Source organism: Gouania willdenowi, chromosome 13, assembly GCF_900634775.1.
Source record: "Gouania willdenowi chromosome 13, fGouWil2.1, whole genome shotgun sequence".
Taxonomy (NCBI): domain Eukaryota; kingdom Metazoa; phylum Chordata; class Actinopteri; order Blenniiformes; family Gobiesocidae; genus Gouania; species Gouania willdenowi.
Genome location: NC_041056.1, coordinates 38,659,563 through 38,683,361, shown reverse-complemented (window position 1 = coordinate 38,683,361; position 23,799 = coordinate 38,659,563). Strand labels below are relative to the sequence as shown.

General features: G+C 41.1%; 1 protein-coding gene across 3 annotated transcripts in view; it reads left to right on the top strand.

Moving 5' to 3' along the window:
• clcn2c (chloride channel 2c) overlaps positions 1 to 23,799 on the top strand; it is a 203,909-nt gene that overhangs the window by 171,184 nt on the left and 8,926 nt on the right. For 2 of the 3 annotated variants that reach the window (XM_028464289.1, XM_028464292.1), the window contains 3 exons: positions 1,695 to 1,727; positions 13,636 to 13,674; positions 17,700 to 17,804. In XM_028464289.1, the coding sequence (XP_028320090.1) occupies positions 1,695 to 1,727; positions 13,636 to 13,674; positions 17,700 to 17,804 (177 nt within the window). The remainder of the gene's footprint in view (positions 1 to 1,694; positions 1,728 to 13,635; positions 13,675 to 17,699; positions 17,805 to 23,799) is intronic. The other variant, XM_028464291.1, reaches the window with a different exon arrangement.

Below are 23,799 nucleotides of genomic sequence, written 5' to 3'. Positions count from 1 at the left end.
GTGTTAAAGCCTCCAATGTCTTGTTTGCTCTGCAAAAAGCAAGCATCAGGGAAAAACAATTCCATTCTTTCTCATGTTTCTGCCAAAAACACATTTTCAAACACACACACAACTAAAATTACTTTTTCGTTTACCAAGAATCTTTTTATTCATGTTTACTAAATATACTAGGGATGCACCGAAATAATCTTTCTTGGCTGAAACCAAAAAAAGCAGAGGCCGAAATACCGAAATAAATGATTATGCAAATTATTAGATTAATTGCGTTTATGGGTATAAATGAGTCCTAAAGTAGCAAAAGTGAGTCCACTCAAAGACAGGTTTAATGTCATATCTGATGTGCTGACTCATTTTTGCTACTTTAGTCATTGTTTTTCCAGTCCAGCATCCAGTCATTCCTTTGGAATGTTTTCATTATAAATGTGTATAAATTAATATTAAAGTCTGTTAAAAATATGAAAATATTTATTTGGCACTGACATTCCAACAGTGCGCAATATAAAATAAAAAGTTTAACTTGAACCCCACTTATAAATTAAATAATATTGTACAGGCCTAAAACATACTGACCTTTTGAAAGAGAGTTAAATATTTTATTTTCTAGGGCGACGCATAACTACAGTGTTGACGTGACACTGAAATATAAAACACACTTGCGTACCCCATCAGCTCTGCTCAGAAAACGCTCAAAAAATGCACTTTTGGGCCATTTTTCCTCCCCAAAACGTTTCATGGAAACACTTTCAAAGCGTAATTATAGCAGCCTTGCTTCCGTCAGTCTGCCCCAGGGCAACTGTGGCTACAATAGTAGCTTACCACCACTAAGTGTAGAGTGAAAGAATAATGCCTTAATTCTGTAAAGTGCTTTGAGTGTCCATGATAAAGCGCTATATAAAATCCAATGCATTAGTATTATTATTATTATACTTTGTCAACATTTAGAAATATTGCTATTCTTTTGTAAAATATCTGTAATGAAAACCCAGCTAGTGACATTGCTTCCCTTCATGTTCCACATCATGTTTTTTATTTTTTTCTTCACTGTCATAATACACCAAGAATGTGGTCATGTTGGGTTCAAGTGTTCTGTAAGGACAGGATTCAATCACGCATGCTGCTGTGTCACCTGAGGCGTCCAATCAGTGACTGCCTCCCAGTGAGGGCCCCGGGGGCCCACCTCCTGGTGTGACCTTGAAATCCCATCAGCTTCATTGTTGAAGGTTTGGAGCTCAGTGCTCGTGTTGGTTGAAGAAAAGGTGGAGACGGTTGTCGTGGTGATTGTTTCAGTGAATGCGTCCTGCATAGCGTCATCATATCTCTTCATTAACTTCCACCAGGTGTTCCAGCATCACACACTGTCTCTCTCGTTGATAAAATGATGATTCATGGAAAGTCCGATACATTCCCAAATTGTCCCGACGACAGTATTGGAAAATGGATTACAGTCTGCTGTAAATTGCTGCTTTATTGATGCATCGCAATCAATGAGACAATCAGATTTTAAATGGAGAAAAATGATTTTATCAAACCTGAGTTCTGCATGAGAAATAACGGCACATTGGAATCACATTATTATGCATTAAAATTGTACTTACAAATACGTCTCATATGGATTCGTTGAATTGAATCATCATGTTATTGATTTGGCTCGCCGTTTTTTCTCTCATCACATCTAACCCCATTTTACCCACTAGGAGCCACCTACGAACATAAAGAGTTTCTCAGCGGTGAGCACATTCTACACACTCACCTTCTTTCTCTTTCACACGTGTTTGCTTCTATAGAATGAGTAACTGCTCACTAACAGGCACTGCAATCGTTTAATTATGACTTTTCATTGTTATAGTTGTTTTTTACTGATTTAAACACTACATTTGAAGGTATTACAATATTATAAGAATTGAACATTTTATATCAAACGTTTTTTCCATAAATATGCAATAAACAAGTTGAATCAAAGTTTGTCAAACTAACAATTAAACAAATGTACATGGGGATAAAGTGATTATCCTGTGTTAAACAATACGGAAATCATGATTTAGTTTCAGTCATTGTCTTTTGACTAAATGTCATACCAGTCCTATTTCATCTATAGTTCAGTGCAGGGGCGTCAAACTCATTTTAGTTCAGGGGCCGAATACGCATAAGTTTGGTCTGAAATGGGCCACAGAGGTGGGCAATCAAACTATGTATAAATGATATAAAAGTAAGTCGTATATAAGGCAACAACAATATCCAAGCTCTTGATATCAGGTAATGGCTATATTTATTTGATTTGTGGAAATATTTTCAGTTTTGGAAAAACTAGGTTTCTTTCAACAATTTGAGAGTAAAAAGATTTAAATTGTGTCATACAAGAATGGAGAAACTACCAATCCCTGCAAATATTGTAGGTTTTTTGATTTTGTGACAAATTCAATGAAAGTCAACTTGAATAATATAAATGTAAAATAGACATAAAATAAAACTGTTTTTTTCTGCTTAATTTCAATAAATAATTCCCATTAAAAGTTTCTATTTTTTGAATATTGCCAAAATTCTCAAGCTTAAGTTCATATATTTTGTATCCCTATTGCGATATCCACAACTATATTATTTGTTTGTTTACGTTGTCATTTTAACTTGTCCCTGCAGGCCGATTTGGATGTTTTAAAGGCCCAGATTTGGCCCCCAGGCTTTGAATTTGACATGTGTTCTAGTGTTTGTCAACTAAATGACATTTTAGATTTTAGTCGACTAAAATTGTTACAGCTATAGTTGACTAAAATATGCAGGATAAGAGTTATGTTATTCTTTTAAAATATTATGCAGTGAAATTCTTATACATCATTGATCCATATGCACAGTCACATGTGCATCCCTAAGTTCATTTTACATTTCCTCTGCCCTGATCATTACTCTGATTTTTTTTTTAACTCACTGATACAAGTACAGCATTGGTGTTTATTTTATTTTATTTTTTATTTTTTTTAGTGAAACGTCTTTGTCACTGCTCGTATAGTTTATATATTTAGAGATCAATGTTGGTACATAGTGTTTTCTCTCTAACCTGCATGTGACAGGTTAGTAGATGTGAAGACCATGGCAGCCTAATGAGTCTGTTTTACCATAGCAACTAGCTGGGCTAACGCTAGTCCGTCCCCAAGGGAAATAATTAACACACATGGTCAACAGGTGGTGCAGGGGCCACATGCAGGCTGAGGCCCCCAAATGTGTAATTCAACCCATTTAAATGAATATGAAATAGAAAAAGAAAATAACTCCACAAGCATATAGAAAAATGAACAAAATGTCAACAAAAATACACAAAATAACTAGAAAAACACAAAATATGAACAAGATGACACAAAATGACAACAACAATTCAGAAAATGACTAAACATGACTATAAAACACAAATTGAGAACAAAAAAAATCCCTCAATGTCAGAGAAATATGCAAAATTATTCTAAAAACAATTTAAAGTAATAAAACAAGAACCAACATATGATGGAAAAAATACAAAATTCACATAAAAAATGATTTTCAAAACTGGATAAAAAGACTAGCTCTTACGCTCCTGGTCAAGGGTCTAGGAACATAACATATTTCAAAAGAAACACAAACATTTGTATAAGACAAAGGTCATTTATTGCCAATAATTGTACAACATTAAAGAACAATTAACCATGAAAACAGAAGCCCCGCCTCCTGACCAATCAGTTCTCTTAGAAAGCGAGCTGTCCAATTGATGCAATCCTTTTAATGATGACATCATTTAGGAAAGATATAGATTTATATTTAATGGACTGATCTACAGTCAGCTGATGAAGCCTGTGTGTCTGTATGCGTGGACGGGTGAAGTCATTAATGAATGAATTCATTATGAATTCGGGGGAGTGCTCTCCTGTCATCTGCCCGGGGACCGGCCGCGGCTCGTGGCGGCGCTGCGCAGCCTTGGGTGGGGCGGGGCTGGTGGCCTGGGGCCCGCTGTCGTCCGGGGTGCGCTGGCGTCGGGGGGGTGTCTCGTGCCGGTGCGTGGGTCGTCGGGGGTCCCCTCCGTGGGGGGGGGGGGCTCTTCTGGCGCCGTTGGTGTGGGATGGCGGTACCGGGCTGGGGGTGCTTCGGTACTCGGGCTTGCCGGTCCGTGGCTGGCGGGGTGGCCCTGCTTGGCGGTGGATGGTGTCCTCTTTCGTCGGGGGGGCCGGGGCCGCCTTCCGGTGGAGGGTGTTGTGTCGTGGCGCCGGGTGGGCCTGTGCTGGCCCTGGTGCGGGCGCGGGCCTCCCCCCTGCTCGGCCGCTCTCCTTGGCGGCGGGGGGGCGTCGCTCTGGGCCGGCGTGCGGCGGGGGTCGCTCCCTGGGGCACCGGGGGACGGGGTTGGTGCCTGGCTGCACCCGGGGGTGGGGGGTGCCGCTGTGCTCCGCCGTGGGGGGGGTCTCCGGCTTTGCTGCTCCGGGGCCCACAGTGCCGCTTGCCCGTCTGCACCATCTACCATCTCGCGTGGCCCGCCACGCGGACGGGCCCGGCTCGCACCGGACAGTCCTCCTACATGTACACTTCACCTCACTCCCAGCTGGTCTGGCCTATTCACAATATGCACCACACACCCATACCCAACCCTTGGGGGGCTGGATGGTGGGACTGGGGGTGGAGGGGGCCGCCACCTGTGTCACTATGTAGTGGCGTGGGGGCGGCACTCCCACCTCTAGTTACCCTACTAATCCCTCCAATTTTAATCACACCTCAACATGCCACCCCCCGGAGGGTGTACCCTCACTTACACCCTCCGGCCTATTACACCACATACACGTATATCCACAGAGGTAGGATGGGGAGCACCGCTCCCCTCCATCCCCCTTCTTTTAATTACACCCCATACATTCACTGAACACACACACTCACACAGGGGATAGGGAAGTGCCTCTCCATTGGGGAATGGAGAGGCACCATAACAGGGTGGTGGGTTGGCTCACATATTTGGGCCTCTCCGGTGGGGGCCTGGCCCCTCTGTTGGTGGCTGGGCCACTACATAGAGTGAAAATACATCAGGATGGTGTGGTCGGGCGTGGCGGTGGGTCTCGGGGGGGCTTTGCTGGGGTCTCTCCTTGCGGGGTCTTTCCGGGCGGTGTCGGCCTGGTGGAGCGCGGGGATGCTTCCTCCCCTTGGGTGAGGCTTGGTGCTTGTTTCGTCGGCTGGTGGCCTTGGGGGCGGGCCCCGCGGTGTGCGGGCCTGGGGCGGCCTGCCTCGCCGGTTTGGGGGGTGGGTGTGCTGGGGGGGTGCTGGTGTCCTCACCGGGGTTGGGGCGGGGTTGCTAGGTGCCTCGGAGCGATGCTGTTTACTGGGGGGCGGCGCTAGCTGTTCCGGTGGTGGAGGTTGCTGTCGGCCGCCTGGTGGGTCTGTCCTGCCATCTGCGGACTGGTGGGTGGGTCCGGGGCATCTTTGGCTCGGGGCTGCGGTTCCGCACTTGATGTGTGCCTTTGGGGTGCCTCCGTCCCCGCGGTGGGGATCGCCGGTTGCTCGCGGGCCGGTGGGTGGCGCTGCTCCGTGGCTGGCGCTGCCCGGGGGGCGGCGGGCCCTGGGCTGCTGGCCTTGGGCTGTCCGGGGCTGTGCGGTCCTGCTGGGCTGTGGCCGGGTCCTGGGCGGGGGTGGGGGGTGCGTCCCGGGGGGCTTGGCCCGGGGACTTGCCCTTGGGGGGTCCTGGTCCCGGGGGGTGCTCCTGGGGCCCGGGGTGATTGGCTGGCTGGCCGGGCCGGTCCTGGCGGGGGTCTTTCGGGGCGGGTGCCGCATGCCGCGCCCTTGCATACCTAGTGGTACGGCCCCTGCTTGGGCAGTGCCCCGTGAGGCAGGGTGCTGGGGATGCACAAGGCGGTCTGGCTTGGCCCTTGGAGGGGGCCCTGGCTTTTAAAAAAAAAAAATAAATAAATAAAAAAACTAAAGCCCGTGGCGCGGGCGACATCAACAATAGGTGATTTGGGGCGCCATGGGGGGCTAGGTTGGGGTGCCTGGGGGCCGACGGGGAGACTCCCGGCGGCCCCCTGGTGCCTTATGCGGCTTGGGGTGTGGTCGTCCTCCCTGGGCGGGCTGCTCCTGGTGCTGCGTTCATTCCGGGTCCCTCTGGCCTGGGGTCGGGTCCCTGCTGGCTCTGGGCCCGACGGCGGGTGCCCGCCGGCTGCCCGTTCGGCGTGGCTCTGGTCGTCTGCTGGGCGTGGGCTTTGGCTCCTCCGCTGGGGTCTCGGGCGGGGAGCTCTCTGGGCCCTCCCCTCGGGGGGTTGGGCGCGGGGGTGGGGGGGGGGGTGGGGTGAGGGGTCTGGGGGTTGGGGGTTGGATTGGTGGCGTGGTGCGCTGGGTCCTTGGCTCCTTGGGGCTTTCTCGGGTGTGTATGGGGGGGGCGATGGTTGCCTCTCGGTTTGGGATCTTGGGGGCGTTCGGGGGGCTGCTTGGCCGTGTGGTGGTCGCCGGGGGCCCCCGGGTTGCCCGCTCTTGCTGCTGGCCTGGCTGCTTCCGGGGCCCGGGGGCGGCTCGTGGGTTTTGCAGTGGCGGTTCTTGGAAATACATTTGTCATGGATGCACTGGCCTTGGGCTGTGGGATAACACTCATACTGGGCTCAACCACAGACACGTTGTTCCCAAATACCTGTTCTATGGAACTTCCACTCACTTCTTCCTCTGCTCACAGCCACCACCATTATTCCTAAGCCGCACACTGGTCACCAAACTGGCTTGATAACTCAACAATAAGCACAATATACACAACCACAATTTCACATCGCATCACTTGAAATCTATCGACTACTCCCCACCCATTCCATTTCCTATCTTGTATTCCTCTTCCCTGTTAACTTCCCCACCCCTCTCCAACCCCTCACCTTGGTGTAACACTGCCCTCTCTTTTTTTACATCCTCCCTTTAATAAAGTATTTCTTACCCTTCCCTAGGGAGGGCTGGTGATGGTCACAATTATGCAATGAAATAAATAAATTTATTTAATTGCAATAACAAAATATGCATTGCTGTTAAAAGATTGCACTTCTTGTAGTGTTAACCTTCGACAGAATGTGCAGACAAGAGAAAAAAAAAAGAAAAAAAAAAAAAAAGAATTCATATATGACTTCACTCACTTTTTTTAACCAAGCACGTCTTCCTGCTCGTTCTCGACCCCTCACATGCACGAGCTCACACTGAAAGCACGTCACCGCTGACAAAGTTAAAACAAAGTTTTTGGTCACGTTTTTTAACATATTTAATGGTAAAGTTTATTGTTTACTTACTGCTGAATGAGACATGAGACAACAATGTTTCTACACAAAACAAGCGATGAGCTGAGCTCCTCTTCTGCAGCAGCTGTGTGTATGCATGTGAGTGAGACGGAGCACAGAGGGGAGGGGGAAAAGGCGGAGCCGTTGGGGAGGCTACATTCAAAATCATGCTAGCTTTTGAAAATCACCTACCTTACCTTAAAAAAAAAAAAGATTAATAACATCAAGACTTGAGATACTTTTCTGGCGTTCCGCATTGATTCAACAGGCGTTGCTAATCAAAGCTTTTCCAGAATTTCAATTTAATTTCTAACTTTAGGGGAAATTGCTTTTTACGTTTGACATTTCCTGATTGTATTTTAGAAATAGGATTACTCACTTCTGTCACATGAGTCTCAGTCCCGACTCTGTTATTGTAGCTCTATTAGCAATATTAATGATCTAGACTCCAGGCACTCAAAGACCTACATTAGTTTCATGTCAGTGAAAATTATTAAAGTCGGTGTACATTTTCCATCCGTCAAAAGCACAGAGCAGCGTCTCATTTTTTTCTCCATGGCTTTGGGGTGCGCGTGTAAGCCCATGGCTTTCATCTGATAAATGACTCCCCGAGCTATTTAAGTGATGAGTGAAATACATGGACTCCTTAAATCATGAGCTGTTCACATTCATTTAATGGAGTAACAATCTGAAGACAGTGAGTGGGAATCGTCTGACATGTGTGTGTCCTTCAGCTCACACACTAGGGTTGTCACAATACTAGAATTTCAAAATTGATACCAATACTCAGAAAAAACCTCAATACCATTTTTCGATACCACAGGGCAAAAAAAAAGACAAAACATTTAGAAGCATAATTTCCTTTAATAAAGCTGAGAATACAAACTTGGAACAATATACCAAGTATTTTAAATTCAGTAAAATGTAGTGCAACATTTAACAACAAAAACTATTACACTTTTTTAAGGAAGTATAACAAAATTTAGCAGCACCGTTAAACAATAAAAACTGAAATAACTTTTTTTAAGAACATAGTGCAAAACAAATACTATTAAACATTTTTAAGAACAAAGTGCCAAATTTAAAAACAACTGTTCTGATCATAGTAAAAGTATTTAAATAGGCTCATTAATGAGTATGCTCAAGTATTCGGCTACAGCACTGTTTATTATTTGTGCTTCTGGTAACTTTGCTGCATATTTTCTTTGCCGGTCAAAAAGGGCTGGTAGGGTAGGCGGAGTCTCAGGTTGCCATGGTTTCTGTCTAGTAGCTGCTGGTCGACTTTTCTCAGCTTAATTCTGGGATTTAAAGAGAAACATAACACTTTCAGACAAAAACACTGTATTGTCTTTTAATTAAACATAGTCTGTTTATGTTACAGACGAGCAGGACTGTTAACTATTAATGCCTAGCTCCCACATTAACATTGGTCATTTTATTATTAGCCTAGCCGCTAGTATATTAGAGAAGGGCTAATGTGGCTATTGGCTAATTGTTAAACGTCTATCGTTAACATGTGCTGCTGGCTGGGTTACCGTTAATGAGAACTGTATAATACTTCAATGTTGCTGAAACGAGAGCTTTACTGACCTTTCGAAATTCCTAATAGAGACCGGGGTGTTGGTCTGTCAGATGCTTTATAGTGCTACTGGACTTCGTAGCCATCACTTTGAAGTGTTGCTTCAATTTGCATACAGGCCTGTCAAAATTTGTTGACTTCCCTTTGGCGTTTGCTTGATATGCAAAATACTTCCATATGCGACTTTTTCCCTTTTCATTTTTGACTAAAACTGGTTGTGCAGGCCCCCCAGCAGCAGCACTAGCCATTCTGCAGCTGTGCCGACATCAGCTAACTCACTGTTATGATGAGGTAAAATAAATCAATACTTTTGCAAGACATGTTACATGATACCTCAATGCTAAACATGTAGCAGATACAACATTAATGCTAAACATGTAGCAGCTAGAAGGTACAACGGCCCTAGTGGGAGCAGACTGTCTCCAATCCACACTGAACAAGATGACAGGGTTCAGATCAAAATTTAATCCATGAGTGACAAATGAACAAAGTCAACCTTGGTGCTCAAGACACTGGGAGGGTGTCGCCAGATGCCTTCAAGAAACAATGAATATCTTATATAACAATATGAGTCCATTTTTACCCTTTTTATACAACTACACCAAACTTGCCGTATATTTCTTATATACTTATTTTCATAATTTTTTCTTGCCATATTTTTGCTCCTTTTAATTCATTTTTGCTACATTACTCCCATTACTGCCACTTCATCAAATTCCAATGCCTTTTCTGCACATTTTGTCCACTTTCAAGACATTTTCAGCACTTATAAACCCTTTTTACCACTTTTCACACCCATTATTTTTAACCTCTTTTACCATAGTTCATGCCAGGGACGGCTACACTAGGGCTAGGGGCCGCTATTGCCCCGTCAGGAATTTGCGTAGCCCCATTTAAGTTCCTTGAGCTTTGACACCCCTGACTTAGACAGAGAATACATACAGTTTAAATAAAGGTGTCGTCTAAAGCATGACACGAGGGAAACAACAAATGTGTTGTTGGACTTTTTTAACTGAATAGATTTTTCCTCCCTCAAATTTCTTTCATTATGAGCTTCCGGCTCCACTTCACACCCACACCCCCTTCACTTTTCCGTGCACACCTCCAGCTTCCCTATCAGGCAGTAAAATATTGACGCAGGCAAAATGACATCAGTAGTCTGTTTTTAGGAAAAGCAAACTGTCTCCCTCCCACTCTCCCCTCACTGTTTCATTACTCCAACTCCCTCACAGTCTTTGGTCTTCATGATGCCGCCATCCTTTATTTAGGACCGCCTGTGGACTTGGGTTTTCTCCACTTCTCCTCTGCTTATTTATTTTTTAGCTTGTTTCTTTTACATTTCTCTGGGAAAACGTGTGCCTTGATCCAGACTTACCTTAACTCACACGTGGCAAAGACCAGACAAAACTCGCTGAATTAAAAAGAAATTCAGGAAGACAGTAAGGCAAGGCAAGGCAAATTTATTTGTATAGCGCATTTCATACTCAAGGCAACTCAATGTGCTTTACATGATAAAACATTCAATTGTTTAAAATCGATTAGAACATTTAAAATCATCAGTAAAATCAATTAAAATCATCAGTAAAATCAATTAAAATCATCAGTAAAATCAATTAAAATCATGACATCAACAACATGAGTTTTGTGCGCCCCCCAAAGTAGTGATTCTGAACAGTCAAAGTAACAGAAAAACACACAAAATAGAAGAAAAATTGACAAAACAGCAACAAAATGCACAAAAGGACTCCATACAAAACAAAATTACTGAAAAATATGCAAAATGGAAAAAAATTACTCCACACACACAAAACAACAACAAAAATACATAAAATATCTTCAAAAACACAAAATACAACAAAAATACACAAAATTCATCTTTAAAAAAATCACCTAATTACAGGAAAATGTACAAAACAACAACAAAAATACATCAAATATTTCCAAAAATACACAAAATGATCATTTAAAAAAACGTAAAAAATTCCGAAAAAATATACAAAAGAACAAAAAAAACACAAAATATTTACTAAAACACAAAATACAACAAATATACACAAAATTAATCTTAAAAAAATTTACATTTTATCGCAAATCTACAAAAGTACTAAATACACAAAATGACTTAAATACACAAAATGACTCATGACACACAAAACAATAAATTACAGAAATTGACAGAAAAATAAGCAAAAATAATGACAAACATACAAAGAATGATTCCAAAAACATGCACAAAAAGAACAAAATGTGCAGCATGAGAGAAAAATTTACAAAGGACAAAAAGAAAACAAAGCAACTATAAAAACTGACAAAGAAGGCAGGAAAATATACAAAAGGACAAAAAAAAGATTTTTTTCTTTCTTTCTTGCTCAGATTGAATGTTGATATTGTGGCCCTCGAATCAGACAACTACAGTTTTGTGGCCCCTCTGTGATGTAAGTGGCCCTTCTCTGTGGCCTCTAACTGTGTCCGTCACAGATCCATGTCAGTGCTTTTTTTTATTTAAATGAGGACTATTGTAAATGCACCAGAGATGAATGTTGATGCTTATGGGATGTTTCAATGAGAGCAGGAGCTCTGACTTACACTGTATATACTGTACTGTACGAGGGTGACGTTTGACGGTGATTTGTTTGGAGCGTGAATGGATTTGCTCTTTGATGTCAGATAATTTGTAAGAAGATGAATATAAATGTGGATCCAGCTAAGGTGGTCATGACCTGCCCTCCTTATGAAACATGCTGTGATGCCATCACAACGCTCAGTGTTTCCCTAAAGGAGGGGCGTCAAATTCATTTTAGTTCAAGGGCCAAATATGGACCAGTTCAATCTCAAGTGGGCCACAGGTTTTAGACAGGAAAACGAACAATTTCAACATTAATGTGCCTAAGTTTGCATTTTCACTTATAAATTAGACAAATATCTTAGCAATAAGTGACAGATACTTAAATGTCTTTTGATTTTTTTGACCAATTTTTATTTATATTTGGGGAGATTTTATACAATAATTTAAGAAAAATTGCAGGATTTTGGAAAGAAAATCAGCAACATAAGATCTTCATGCTGTTTAGATCACCAAGGTCCACATATGAAAAATACACCAACAGCAGGGCCACTTACGATTATTACTTACAGGTCCTATATTATTTATTTATTCTAAGTAAACAAAATCCATATTTATGTTTTAAAAATACTAACAACATAAAATTATTGATACCAACCGAAAATGTTAAAAATGAAACTTTATAGTCTATATCAACTATATACACTCATTCTAATCAAAGTATCTTAAAAAGCAATCATATAAATATGTTTTTATGATCTTTCATATTTTTTTTTTTCTAATAAAAAGTGCAATTATTAATCTGTAGTCATTCTTAGAAGTGCTTTAATAGGAATCAAACAGCAACAACATATGTATTGTGATTTTTCAAAAAACAATAAAATAAAAAGTGTAATTAACAATTTGCAGTAATTCTCATCAAAGTGTCTTGAATACAAATCAAACAAAAAACAAAAATATTTTATCATTCTTCATATTTTACATACTTGATGCATGCTATGAGCACACTATCGGCTATTGTTTCGCCTGTTTTTTTTTTGTTTTTTTTTAACATTGACTGTCAAAAAATGTCTTGGAGGCTCACTGCCAGTACAGCCACGTTTCATGCTTGGGCCAATGTCCAGTATTTTATTAGAACTTGCCACGGGCCAATTCAAAATTAATGGTGAGCCGCAGTTGGGCCGCGTACCGTAGTTTGGACACACCTGGTCTAGATGCAATATGTGTATTTTTGTGTTTTCGTCCTAAAAAATGGATTTTTGACAGCCGTCACAAATCTGCTGCTATCATTGTTGCTTCAAATGACCTGGTCCTGACCATTACTGCACAGGCCACCACTGAATCAAAATGTTTAAATATGCTAGAAAATAACTGTAATCTTATTACTGTTTCTTTGGTCATAATCCCTTACTTTACTTTACTTAGGAAAAGTAATCAGATTGTAATCCGTTACTTTCTCCTCTGCGCACACATTCCCGTCCCTCTAATCCTACACAAGTGACCACAGACACACACACACACACACACGCACACACACACTAAGTGCTGCTGAGTAATGGCTGCTGAGGGAACAGGTATTAAACACTGTAGCCGTGAGCATATTTTTTCTGTACGTGTTTATTTTGCGTCTCTTAAACTCTGACACGACTGACCTCTGTTATGATATGATATAAGAGGACATCTTTTTGTTGCCCCACGGCAACAGTTGCCAGGGTTACCGACAGGTTGGTCACTGCAGTGATGACGTTGAATGAGCACAGAGCTGCCATCAGCCCCTGGGTTGGACACACACACACACACACACACACACACACACACACACCATGGGGTCACATCTTCACCCTCCAACATATTGTTGACTCTGTTGCTGGTTGAACTCCAGCCTGTTGTTGAACAGCGTCAGTAGCTTTTGAGCCGCTAGCATCCAGCGTGTGGGACATCTGCCGCAATAATGATCATCCACTCTGACATCTCATACATCACATCCCACACACTCATTAAATGCATCGTAGACGCTCCTTCACTCACTCATACCGTATCTTTCCATCTGTCTCCAGACGTCGGAGCATGTAACACGTATGATGTGATGCATGAGTGCATTATGTGTCATCAAGCCTTGTTGTGCTCGTGCACAGTGAAGAAGAAAGTAGAAGTCATTTACATAAAGGTTCCACGGGGCATCGTTGTTAGTTCATCATTAATTTTGATGCGTGTTCTCTTTGCTAATGTTTGTTTTTCTTGTGACTTCACGTTCTCAGGACGATGTCGACGTGGAGGACGACATGACCATCAGAGAGGTAAGATCACACAACAAACTACTCCTATATACAAGATAGTGTCACTTGCTTCACTGATTGGCCATGGTTTTACCAAGCAGTGGGTGGAAAATAACAAAAATAAAGTTTGGCCTCAAAGACTTTCCTGACAAAATTTGATGAATGAATGTTTAAAGTTGCTGGTATTCAGCCATGGGCTACAATAGTTTGACGTTGCCAAATAATATAATGAATTCCCAATTTTCTATTTCTGTGAAGTCCATATCTAAGGTTTAATCATAATTACTATATATTACCATAAACTGTGTGTGTATAAACACTTTTAATTTGACACTAAGGCAAAGTTTCTCTTACGTGACCGCACCCATTGTAAACATCTGGATCATCAGAAATGTTCAACATTCTACATTTTATTGGGTTGGTTCCAAATGTCTACAATGGGTGTGGTCATAATTTAGCTAACAAGTCTTGAGAGGTATTACTTAATCAAATATTATTGTTTGCAAGAGATTTGGAAGAACCATAGATTTCATTTGATACTATTGTTTTCTATAAAATACTGCTAAAGCAATCCAACAATTATCACAACAATTGTCAATCCTGGTCCTATTTTGTGATACATTACTTACATTTGAATCTGTTATAACTTTGTGAGGTAATCTTGTAGAAACTTTGTTTTAGTGTATAAATAGCTCATTAACTCATTCACTGCCAGCCATTTTCAGAGCAGCCAACCCCATATTGCCAGATGTTTTAGATGATTTTCACTGATCTTTCAAGACCCACAGAATATTTTGTACTATGACAATCTGACATCTGATTCTGAAAGATTAAACTCTCTACTTTCATCAGAATTTTGTTTTTAGCTTGTTTTGTTTTCTTCCGTAATCAGCAGTTGAATAGAGGCAAGTTTCACACAAATCACCAGTCAGTGACTTTGAAGCATTTTTTTTGCCTTAGTGACACCTCAACATTAGTTTCCTACTATAAAACTACAAAAACATCACGAACATCGAATTCTTGATGTCAGTTTAATGGTTTTCTTACTGTATTTTGGCCGTCCTCCAAGTCTCTCCCCCGTCATTCTTTCTCTTTAAGCTCAGGAAAAGAGGCTCAATGCTTCCTTTTTTACCTCCTTTAGCTTAGGAAACACTGATGCATCCTTTACCAAAGGAGACGAGATAACGCTTACCCACAATTCCTTGCAGTGACAACAATAAGAAGGGACACTCACACTCGAGCGCTGACGAGTAACAGAGATCATGCAAGTTCAATGCAATAATATGTCTTGAACAACTTTAAAAAATCTAAAACCCATATCTTATTATATGTAATTCATATTATCAGATTATACCTGACATAAAACAGACACTCTGTGGTTCAAGAATAAGAAATCAGAGACATTTTTAGCCACATTACGTTTTATTTAACATAATTCATATTAGTGAGTGGAAGGTGACGTTCTTTTTGTTTCACTTTAGTTACTCGTAGCCTCTTTTCCTTTGATTTACGTTCAAAATGTGTGATTGTTGAGATTATATCAGCGAAAAGTGTTATAAATGTGCTTTTAATCCATTTTTGGAAAAGTGTAGTTTTTTCACCACGGCAGAAGTCACTAACCTTCACGACCGTCAGATTATTACGTCACCTAGTGGAAGTACGTCTGATTGTCAAATCAAATGTAATGGCCTTTTCCTAACTCCTAACTATTTGGATGCAGCCACTGTCTCCTAGCAACCCCAGCCGAAAAACACAAATGACGCCTTTATACGTCAATGGCAGTTAATGAGTTAACATGTCATTTAAAAAAAAAATCAAACCATATTTTTTATTGTATTTATTGGAACGAGCAGAAACCCAGCTTTCATTTGTATTTTATTGGTACACAGATGCCACATACAGGGCTGTAAATTAACACCCGCCAAAATTACGGGTAAAAATTAGCCATTTTGGCTGGTGAAGGACGAAACAAATACCACTGCGTCTGTTTGAGGCTGCAGAAACAATAAAAAATTTGAAGGTTTTTGTGTGTTTAGACTTTAAAATGTAATGTATATCTGGCAACACTGCTGGTTGTACAAATCCTACATTTCCCATGAGCACTGTGTCGTGACGTGTCATTCAACAATTGGCTAGGCGCTTACGTTCACGTGATTGTTAAGGTTTGGTATCGGAGAAGACAAACGGAATGGTGCAAAACAAACAGTAGGAGTTGAAATTAAGTTGTAAAATGAGTTTGGAAAAAACAAACAAACCTGTGGAGATATTTACCGTGTGTTGGAAAACCTTAACTGTAAAAAAGGAAGGCTGCACAGGGGAAAATGTAGATGAAAGGATCTGAAAATAAGAAGAAATTGAGGAGTTTTAATAATAAATGGATGTTGGGTCGTGAATAGCTGGTATTCCACCATTTGTTCACCTTTAAAATGTTGGTTACATTTGAAGAGCATGCATGTTAGTAAAACATTTTTTCTATACAGTACATGTAATTCTTAGCACTGATTACTTGTATTCTTTCTCACTTCAGTGTTCAACTTTTAACTGAGTTATGTTTGTTTAATAAGTAATGAGAATAAACGTTATTCTCCGACACACCCAAAGTTCCATATTTAATCTATTCTGTGGCACTCATAATGTAGTTTATTTTTGCTGGAAAGAAATTTGGCTGGTGGAAAATGTGGTTGGGGTAACTTTATGAATCTATTAGCCATGCTGGCTGGTGATCTAAAAAGTTCATTTAAAGTCCTGGCCACATATGACCAGAAAGGATTAGGAATTGTATTCATTCCAAATATGTTTCAAGGGTACCCCTAAACTGTATACCAAAACAACACATTTATAACAAACTTATGCAATGTTCACTTTTGATTTCATGTTCAAAAGCGTCAGAAAAATATGGTGTCGGAGGTTTGTGGGGGGGTGCACGGATAGCTATCATAGCTAATGGCCTATATTACACTGTTCTCCTGGAACATTAATCATTTCTAAATTGTACAGTGATGCTGCCACAGACAAATTAGTGACAACCATAATGATGTTTTTTTATAGTCAAACCTCCACCAAGCTTCTAATCTCCTCTTTGTCAGATATTGTCAGTTATCTGGATCAATGATCCTGATCATAGTATCATGATCATTCACAAGTTAAAGGCTTGGAAATGTCAATCCTCATTAATAACCATACAGTAGGTCACAATGTATGGACTCCCCCATTTTTTGAAAAATTGTGATTAAATGCCCATACCAGATCTGATCTGGGTGAAAGTCAGTGAGATGATTAATTAACCAACCTGACATAACTGAGACAAATTTCATAAAGATCAGTCAATCATGAACCGAAATGTGAATTTTTGCCAATGATGAGAGAAAGAGAAACTGATCCAGAATCAGTATTTTGATCTGGATCCCCTCCAACGTGTAATGGAACCTTCAATCCATTTCATGCTTTTGAGGTGATCCATTTAAAAAGTAGTGTGAACTAAATTGCATTTTTTTTATGTACTTAAAGCTTATTACTGACAGATTGGGATTAAATATCCTTTTTTTTTTTAAACTTTAGTAATCTGACGGGTTTCTTAATATCTTCATTGATCATCATTCATTTATCATTTATCAATAGCATTTCTGTTCCTCTCTCAGCTGCACATTTCTCTCACTCATTCCACACCTGCAGTGCACGTGCCCTGTCGTCTCTTCTATGTACATTTCTCCCATCTGTGGTTTGGCCATCTTCTCCCACATGATTGATAGATTCATTCAGTGTGATGCATCATGCACTCTTTGTCTCTCTGGGGGTGGGACTTGTCATCCAGTACAAAGGGATTTTTGATGTCTTTACCCACTAATTAGGGGTTGAGACTGGAGCCGGTTCCTTAAAAACAAAAGCTATTGAAAAATGATGGCTAACCTGCACCCGTGCTGTGCAGTGCATCTCCATATTAACTCATCACAGCAGCTACTGTACGTGTTTCAGGGCCTGCGTTCTTTCTTTTGTTGATGAATGTGCGATGAATAGTGACGTGTGTTGTGTTTTTTATTTTTTTGTAGATTGCCGAGTGGGAAGAGAAGCAGCTTGATGAGCAAGTCAACTTTAACAACTGCAAGATCGACCCCGCCCCGTTCCAGCTGGTGGAGCGCACGTCGCTGCATAAGGTCTGACTGCAAATGATGCTTTTCAGTTTCAGTGTTCCGCAGCGTAATGAACTAAAGCAGTAGGTTTTTAACACACTGCATGTGCTGAGACTTTAGGAGATCGGATCACGTTGAGGTGTAAGGTGACATCATTTGATCTATTTAACATTCCTTCTTCTTCGGGAGCGTTCTTACATTAATACACTATGGGAAGACCTCTGTCCTCATCATTAAACTCAAATCAAGCATCCACACTTGGGGGGGCCCTGAGCGAGTTTGGATCCCGGGGCCCCCAACTCATCCCACCCTTAATGTATCATCGGTACAAAATGATAAATCCATTTTTTTTTCTGTTTTATCTCCGTGCACACCTCACTCAACGCATACGTGTACAGGCGTCCACTGAGAATCTGCACAAATGTGTCCCCTCACGCAAAATGTGGCCCCCCATGGAAGATGATACACTATACACAGGGCGTGTTCTGCGTCTGTCCTCACACACACCCCACTGCAGGAACATTGACTGTCCTACAGACTCCCAGCAGCTGTTTGTGGCTGTGGCAGCACCTTTAATGTAATCCCAGCTGTTCTGTTCCTCTCGTTCACCCTCAGGGCATTCTGTGAAGACTTTAGAAACATTTAGCAGTGGGATTCAATACTCATTCTTCCACTGCACACTATACCAGGCACAGCATCCGCCATAGCAGGGGTCACCAACCTGGTGCTCATGGGCAACATGTGGCCAGGCTTCAAACTCACAAAGATACATTCAGATGATACTGCTTCACTTCAGATGTGGTGTTTAGATTATGCTCGTGTATGCATGTGTGTGTGTGTGTTTGTGTGCGTGAGTGTTAAATGCAAAGTGGATCTTTGAGAAATATTACAAAATTGTGAAATTGTACAAATGTTACATATTTTGCAATTAGTTAAAAGTTTTTAGTTAGTGGCTAGTAAAAATTCATAAATTAGAAATATTAAGGGATGCGTGTTGAAACTGAAACATTTCCTTCTTTCATTATCGTAGTCTAAATAAAGTGAAACTGTGAGATTTTAGTATTTAAGTAGTGTTTCAGACTGTTAGCCCTCAGGCTTATTCAGTACCTTTGCACATGCCTTAGTTTGCAGAAAGGTTAGTGACTCCTGCTCTAGAGCAACTTCACCAAACTTGCCATATTTTTTACCTATTTTCATCACTTTTTCTTGCCATGTTTTTGCTCTTTTTAATGCATTTTTAGTATATTACCCCCATTTCCACCACTTTTCCTCCCCTATGTTGCATATGTTTCCCCATTATTGTCACTTTTAATCTCTTTTCACCTTCATATTTATTTTTGCCAATTTAACTACATTCACCATTTGTCATGCCCATTATTTGCCCATTTCCTACTAATTTGTTTCAATATTGACCCCTGTAATGAACCCCTTTTACCACTTTTTCTGTAATAATTTAATTTGCAACTTTCAACCAATTTCAGTGGTTTTTAAAATCCCATTTCACCACCTTTTCCACCATTTTTGGTCACTTTTAACCCATTTTATTTTTGATTAAAACAAGGATTTACGTCTTTAAGATGACTAGGCAAGGCTAGGCAAATTTATTTGTACAGCACATTTCATACACAAGGCAATTCAATGTGCTTTGCATGGTTAAAAAGTGCAACAGGAAACATTTAACAGTTTAAAACTTCCTGGATAACAGTGGATATTATTCAGATAAATAAATGTGGTAATCACAGATTCATAGAACAATGGACCATCATTTTGCTGACTTTATGGATGGACCCCAAAAGTTCTCCCCTTTATTCCCCCTTATACTGTAGATGGCCCTGTCTCCACATGACTGTTCTTTAAAGGGGACATATCATGCTAAATCCACTTTTTTAGCCCTTAAATGCATTTTGTTGTATATTTAAAGTGTTTAGAAGTACAGAAAAGTTCAAATTAATCTCTTCAGGTGCTCCGTAGATATCTTTATATTCTGTTTTGGTCATATTTTTTAATCTGTTTCGATTTTTCGATTCTCTATTACGTTTTTTGAAAAATAACGTCAGCGGAACTGCCAAATTCAACTCCAGGCCCAACACTTTGAGCAATCCATCATTTTTTTTTCTCGCTTTTATTTTGTAGTCCAAGCTCAAGGATGCAGAAGTTACGAGAGGATAAGTCAAAATGTTGGGTTGTTGGATGTAGTAACCCACACGCTTCATTACAACGTCTCCCAGCATCAGAACCTTTTCAAAGTGCCTGGTTGAGTTTTATTTTTCACAGAAATGTACCCACATCTGTGGGTAAGGTCATTTTTGTGTGCGCGAAGCACTTCAAGGATGACTGCTTCATCAACCTCCACCAGTATAAAGAAGGATTTACTGAAAGACTTTGTCTGATTGAGGGTTCAATTCCTTCTATCTTTGGAGACGACGAACAGAGCACTTCCGTAAGCTGTAAATAATGCTAAAAAGTGATGATAAGACGTCCCTGTCATTGTTTTGTTAGCATTAGCAGTTGCACCGTCTTCATATGTTAGCGCTGTGTGCTCGTTTTAGATCCTTGATGATATGGCCTACGTGATTTAATTTAAGTCTAAAGTTTTCATTAGTCATTTCATTTTGCCGTTTTTGTCTCCGAAAAGACTGTATTAAAATGCATTTCGTGACGTTAGCTTGGCACTAGCGTTAGCTCGGTGCTTATGTTAGCTCACTTGTTAGAGTTCTGCAGGTTCATCATCTTCATTTTCATCTCGCTCTGCTGGGTCAGACTCTGGCTGGAACATGTAAGGTTGGATGGACAAGTCTTCTGTTGTTGACATTTTGTAAATAACCTCTGAATAAAAAGTTTATGCACCGCTACATAGCCGTATCTCTTCTATCAAACTACAAAAATGACCGAACAGGGTGGAGTTGAACCGAGTGTCACCGCTGTAACCTGGAGAGGGGGCGGGGTATGAAGTGTCTCATTTGCATTTAAAGAGACCGCAACAAAACGAGTTGCTCTCAGAAGCACATCAGAAAAGGGGTGGAGCTATAATAATGAGGAATTCAGACCCAAGCATTGCAGTTCTGCTTTATATAGACCACAACTGTATGATTTATATGTAAAAAGGAAGGATTTAAATGCATGATATGTCTACTTTAATGTTCATGTCTGTGTTCAACCACCTTCAGCTACAGTGGGGGTTCCCGGTCTCTGGAACCTTTATTTTGGGGGTCACAAGCTGAAAAGGTTGAGAACCAGCGCTCTATAGCACATTAAACACAGCAAAGCATCAGACTTTTATCTGATTCTATGTATACGTGCAACATGCACGACCAGCATTCATCTGCAGGTTTCTTTGCATTGACCAAAACTAGAGATATAATCTGATCTAATGAACACATATTCTGCTTTAAGAGCCTATTATTCAGTGATAACTAGATTCTCATAATCTGGTTCAGTCATAAAAATGACGTTTGGACCACATCTTCTATTATCCCTGCTGTAGTCCTCATCACATCAGCTCTGGGCTGCACTTGCAGATTGCAAAATGATTTTTGCAGCAACTGGAATCACATCACAGTAGATTAAGTTCACATAAATGGTTTGAGGTGGCTCGGCTGCAGTAACTTTAGCTTTTACTGAAAAGCCTCTCAACCGTCTCCTCCTTCGCACACACTTGTTTTTGCCGTGCACAGTGGAATAAAGCGCCGATCATGATTTCAGCCATAAATTAGTGGAGAAAAAAGCTCTGCTGGCATCAGTTCTGCAGCCTCACTGTAGCACCCACTCAGGTTTTTGGAGCTCTCGTCACATTTCCTCGCCCACAGACACTTTCCTTCACTGTAACTCATGTTCTGCTGATAAGACTGAATAAAACCAATGGTGTCCTCAGGGGGAAAGTGAGTCTGTGCCTGAGCTGAACAGCATTTCTATCAGACTGAGTGTGAAAGAAATGCCATATTTCCAATGAATAATATTCACCCACAATTCTGACATTCTGACAGAAAAAATAGAATAGAAGGATATTATGAATTCACTTTACTTTTCCTTAAGGCGGGAATACACTGTGCAAGTTTTGGCCCATTTTGAGCCGATTTTTGACATGTACGATATTTTTGGGATCGTGCGATTCTCTGCTAAATCGTATGTTGTGCATGGTGTGGTATACACGGTGTGGTATACATGGTGTGGTATACACGGTGTGGTATACATGGTGTGGTATACATGGTGTGGTATACACGGTGTGGTATACATGGTGTGGTATACATGGTGTGGTATACACGGTGTGGTATACATGGTGTGGTATACACGGTGTGGTATACATGGTGTGGTATACATGGTGTGGTATACACGGTGTGGTATACACGGTGTGGTATACACGGTGTGGTATACACGGTGTGGTATACATGGTGTGGTATACATGGTGTGGTATACACGGTGTGGTATACATGGTGTGGTATACATGGTGTGGTATACACGGTGTGGTATACACGGTGTGGTATACACGGTGTGGTATACATGGTGTGGTATACATGGTGTGGTATACATGGTGTGGTATACATGGTGTGGTATACATGGTGTGGTATACATGGTGTGGTATACATGGGGTCACGAGAAGTGATTAACACCTCACGACCAGCTCCCAATCAGCAATCATATTGTGGTCAGAAAATCAACCATGTTTGAAATCCAGTTTCCCCTTGTGAGAGTATTGCACTGTTAAAGCAGGCTTACCTCAAACTCTCACACATGCGCAAACACCGTAGGACAGCTGTAAAATTGACGCACGGTACTGTCCACGTCTGTCCAGACAGTTCCTGGTCCATCACATTGCCGCCTTTTCTTTTTAAAGCTGTTTTGCAGTGATTTGCGAGTGTCTCTTCACTTCCGGGTTCTTCTTCTTCTTCTGTTCTAATGGCAACACTTCAGAGTTTTTACTTCTTCTTCTAATTTGTACGTTGCATTTCCAGAAACAAGACCCCGATGTGCAGGCAAGATGCCAGGATTTTTTCTCTCCCGGTGCTAAAGGGGTGCGGGATTGATATGTGGGGGTGCTGAGAATTAAAAAAAAAAAAAAATACTATTAGGAGTTTCTCATTTTTTCTTAAATAAAAAAAGTTGTGCAACACAGAATGTTAGATATAAATGTAGTTTTAACTCTGTTTGGTCAAAGAATATTCAACAAATTAGTTAAGCATTAAAAGTGACCACAAGGCAATGGCAACAAAAAAATAACGACAAAAGTCACATATTCAACACCTGACAGCCACTCTTTCACCTGTCAATAATCAGACAGTAAATCTAAATGTAAAATGTTAGGAAAGAACTAAGTCACCCTCGTTGTTTTATAGGAGAACGATGTGTTTGTTGTTATTTCTGAGTGTTTGACAGGTAGGCAAGATTGCTGAGTTGAGGGTTTGCCTTTCGGTTTCTGAGGTATGTTTTAACGCACCTTATGTAGGAAAAACTGCACTCACATGAAGCGGAGGTGACAGGTAGCGTGACAGAAATGGGTAAAAGTTTGAAGAGGCTCCCTGGAGACGGAGACGGGCTGTTGGTCTTCATTTTCTACAGGAACTCTTTTTTCTTAATTATTCATTGCATTGGACTGTTAGTGAACAATAAAATGATGCGCGAAAAAGACTCTTCCACGCACACACACACACACACACACACACACAGTATATGTTAATCAATAGGTCCCATTGAATGGGGTACAAGCAGGGATTTCATTGGAACAGAACGGCTACTCTGGAACTTTTTAATGTTTTTGAACTCAATAAATTAATAAAAATATTAAATAAAATGCTCAAGGAGCTTAACTGGGTTACACAAATTCCTGACGAGGCTATAGCGCCCCCTAGCTCCAGTGTAGCGCCGTCCCTGCCGACGTGTTGTGTATGGACGTACACTGTGAGAACATGAATCATGAGCTGCGCACATTCAGGTTCTGCAATTGAGTCGCACAGTTTGAGCTGTAGCTGAGTACAACTGTTCCAAAAATGCCTGCCTTTTAATGAGAAACATTATGAATGAAGGA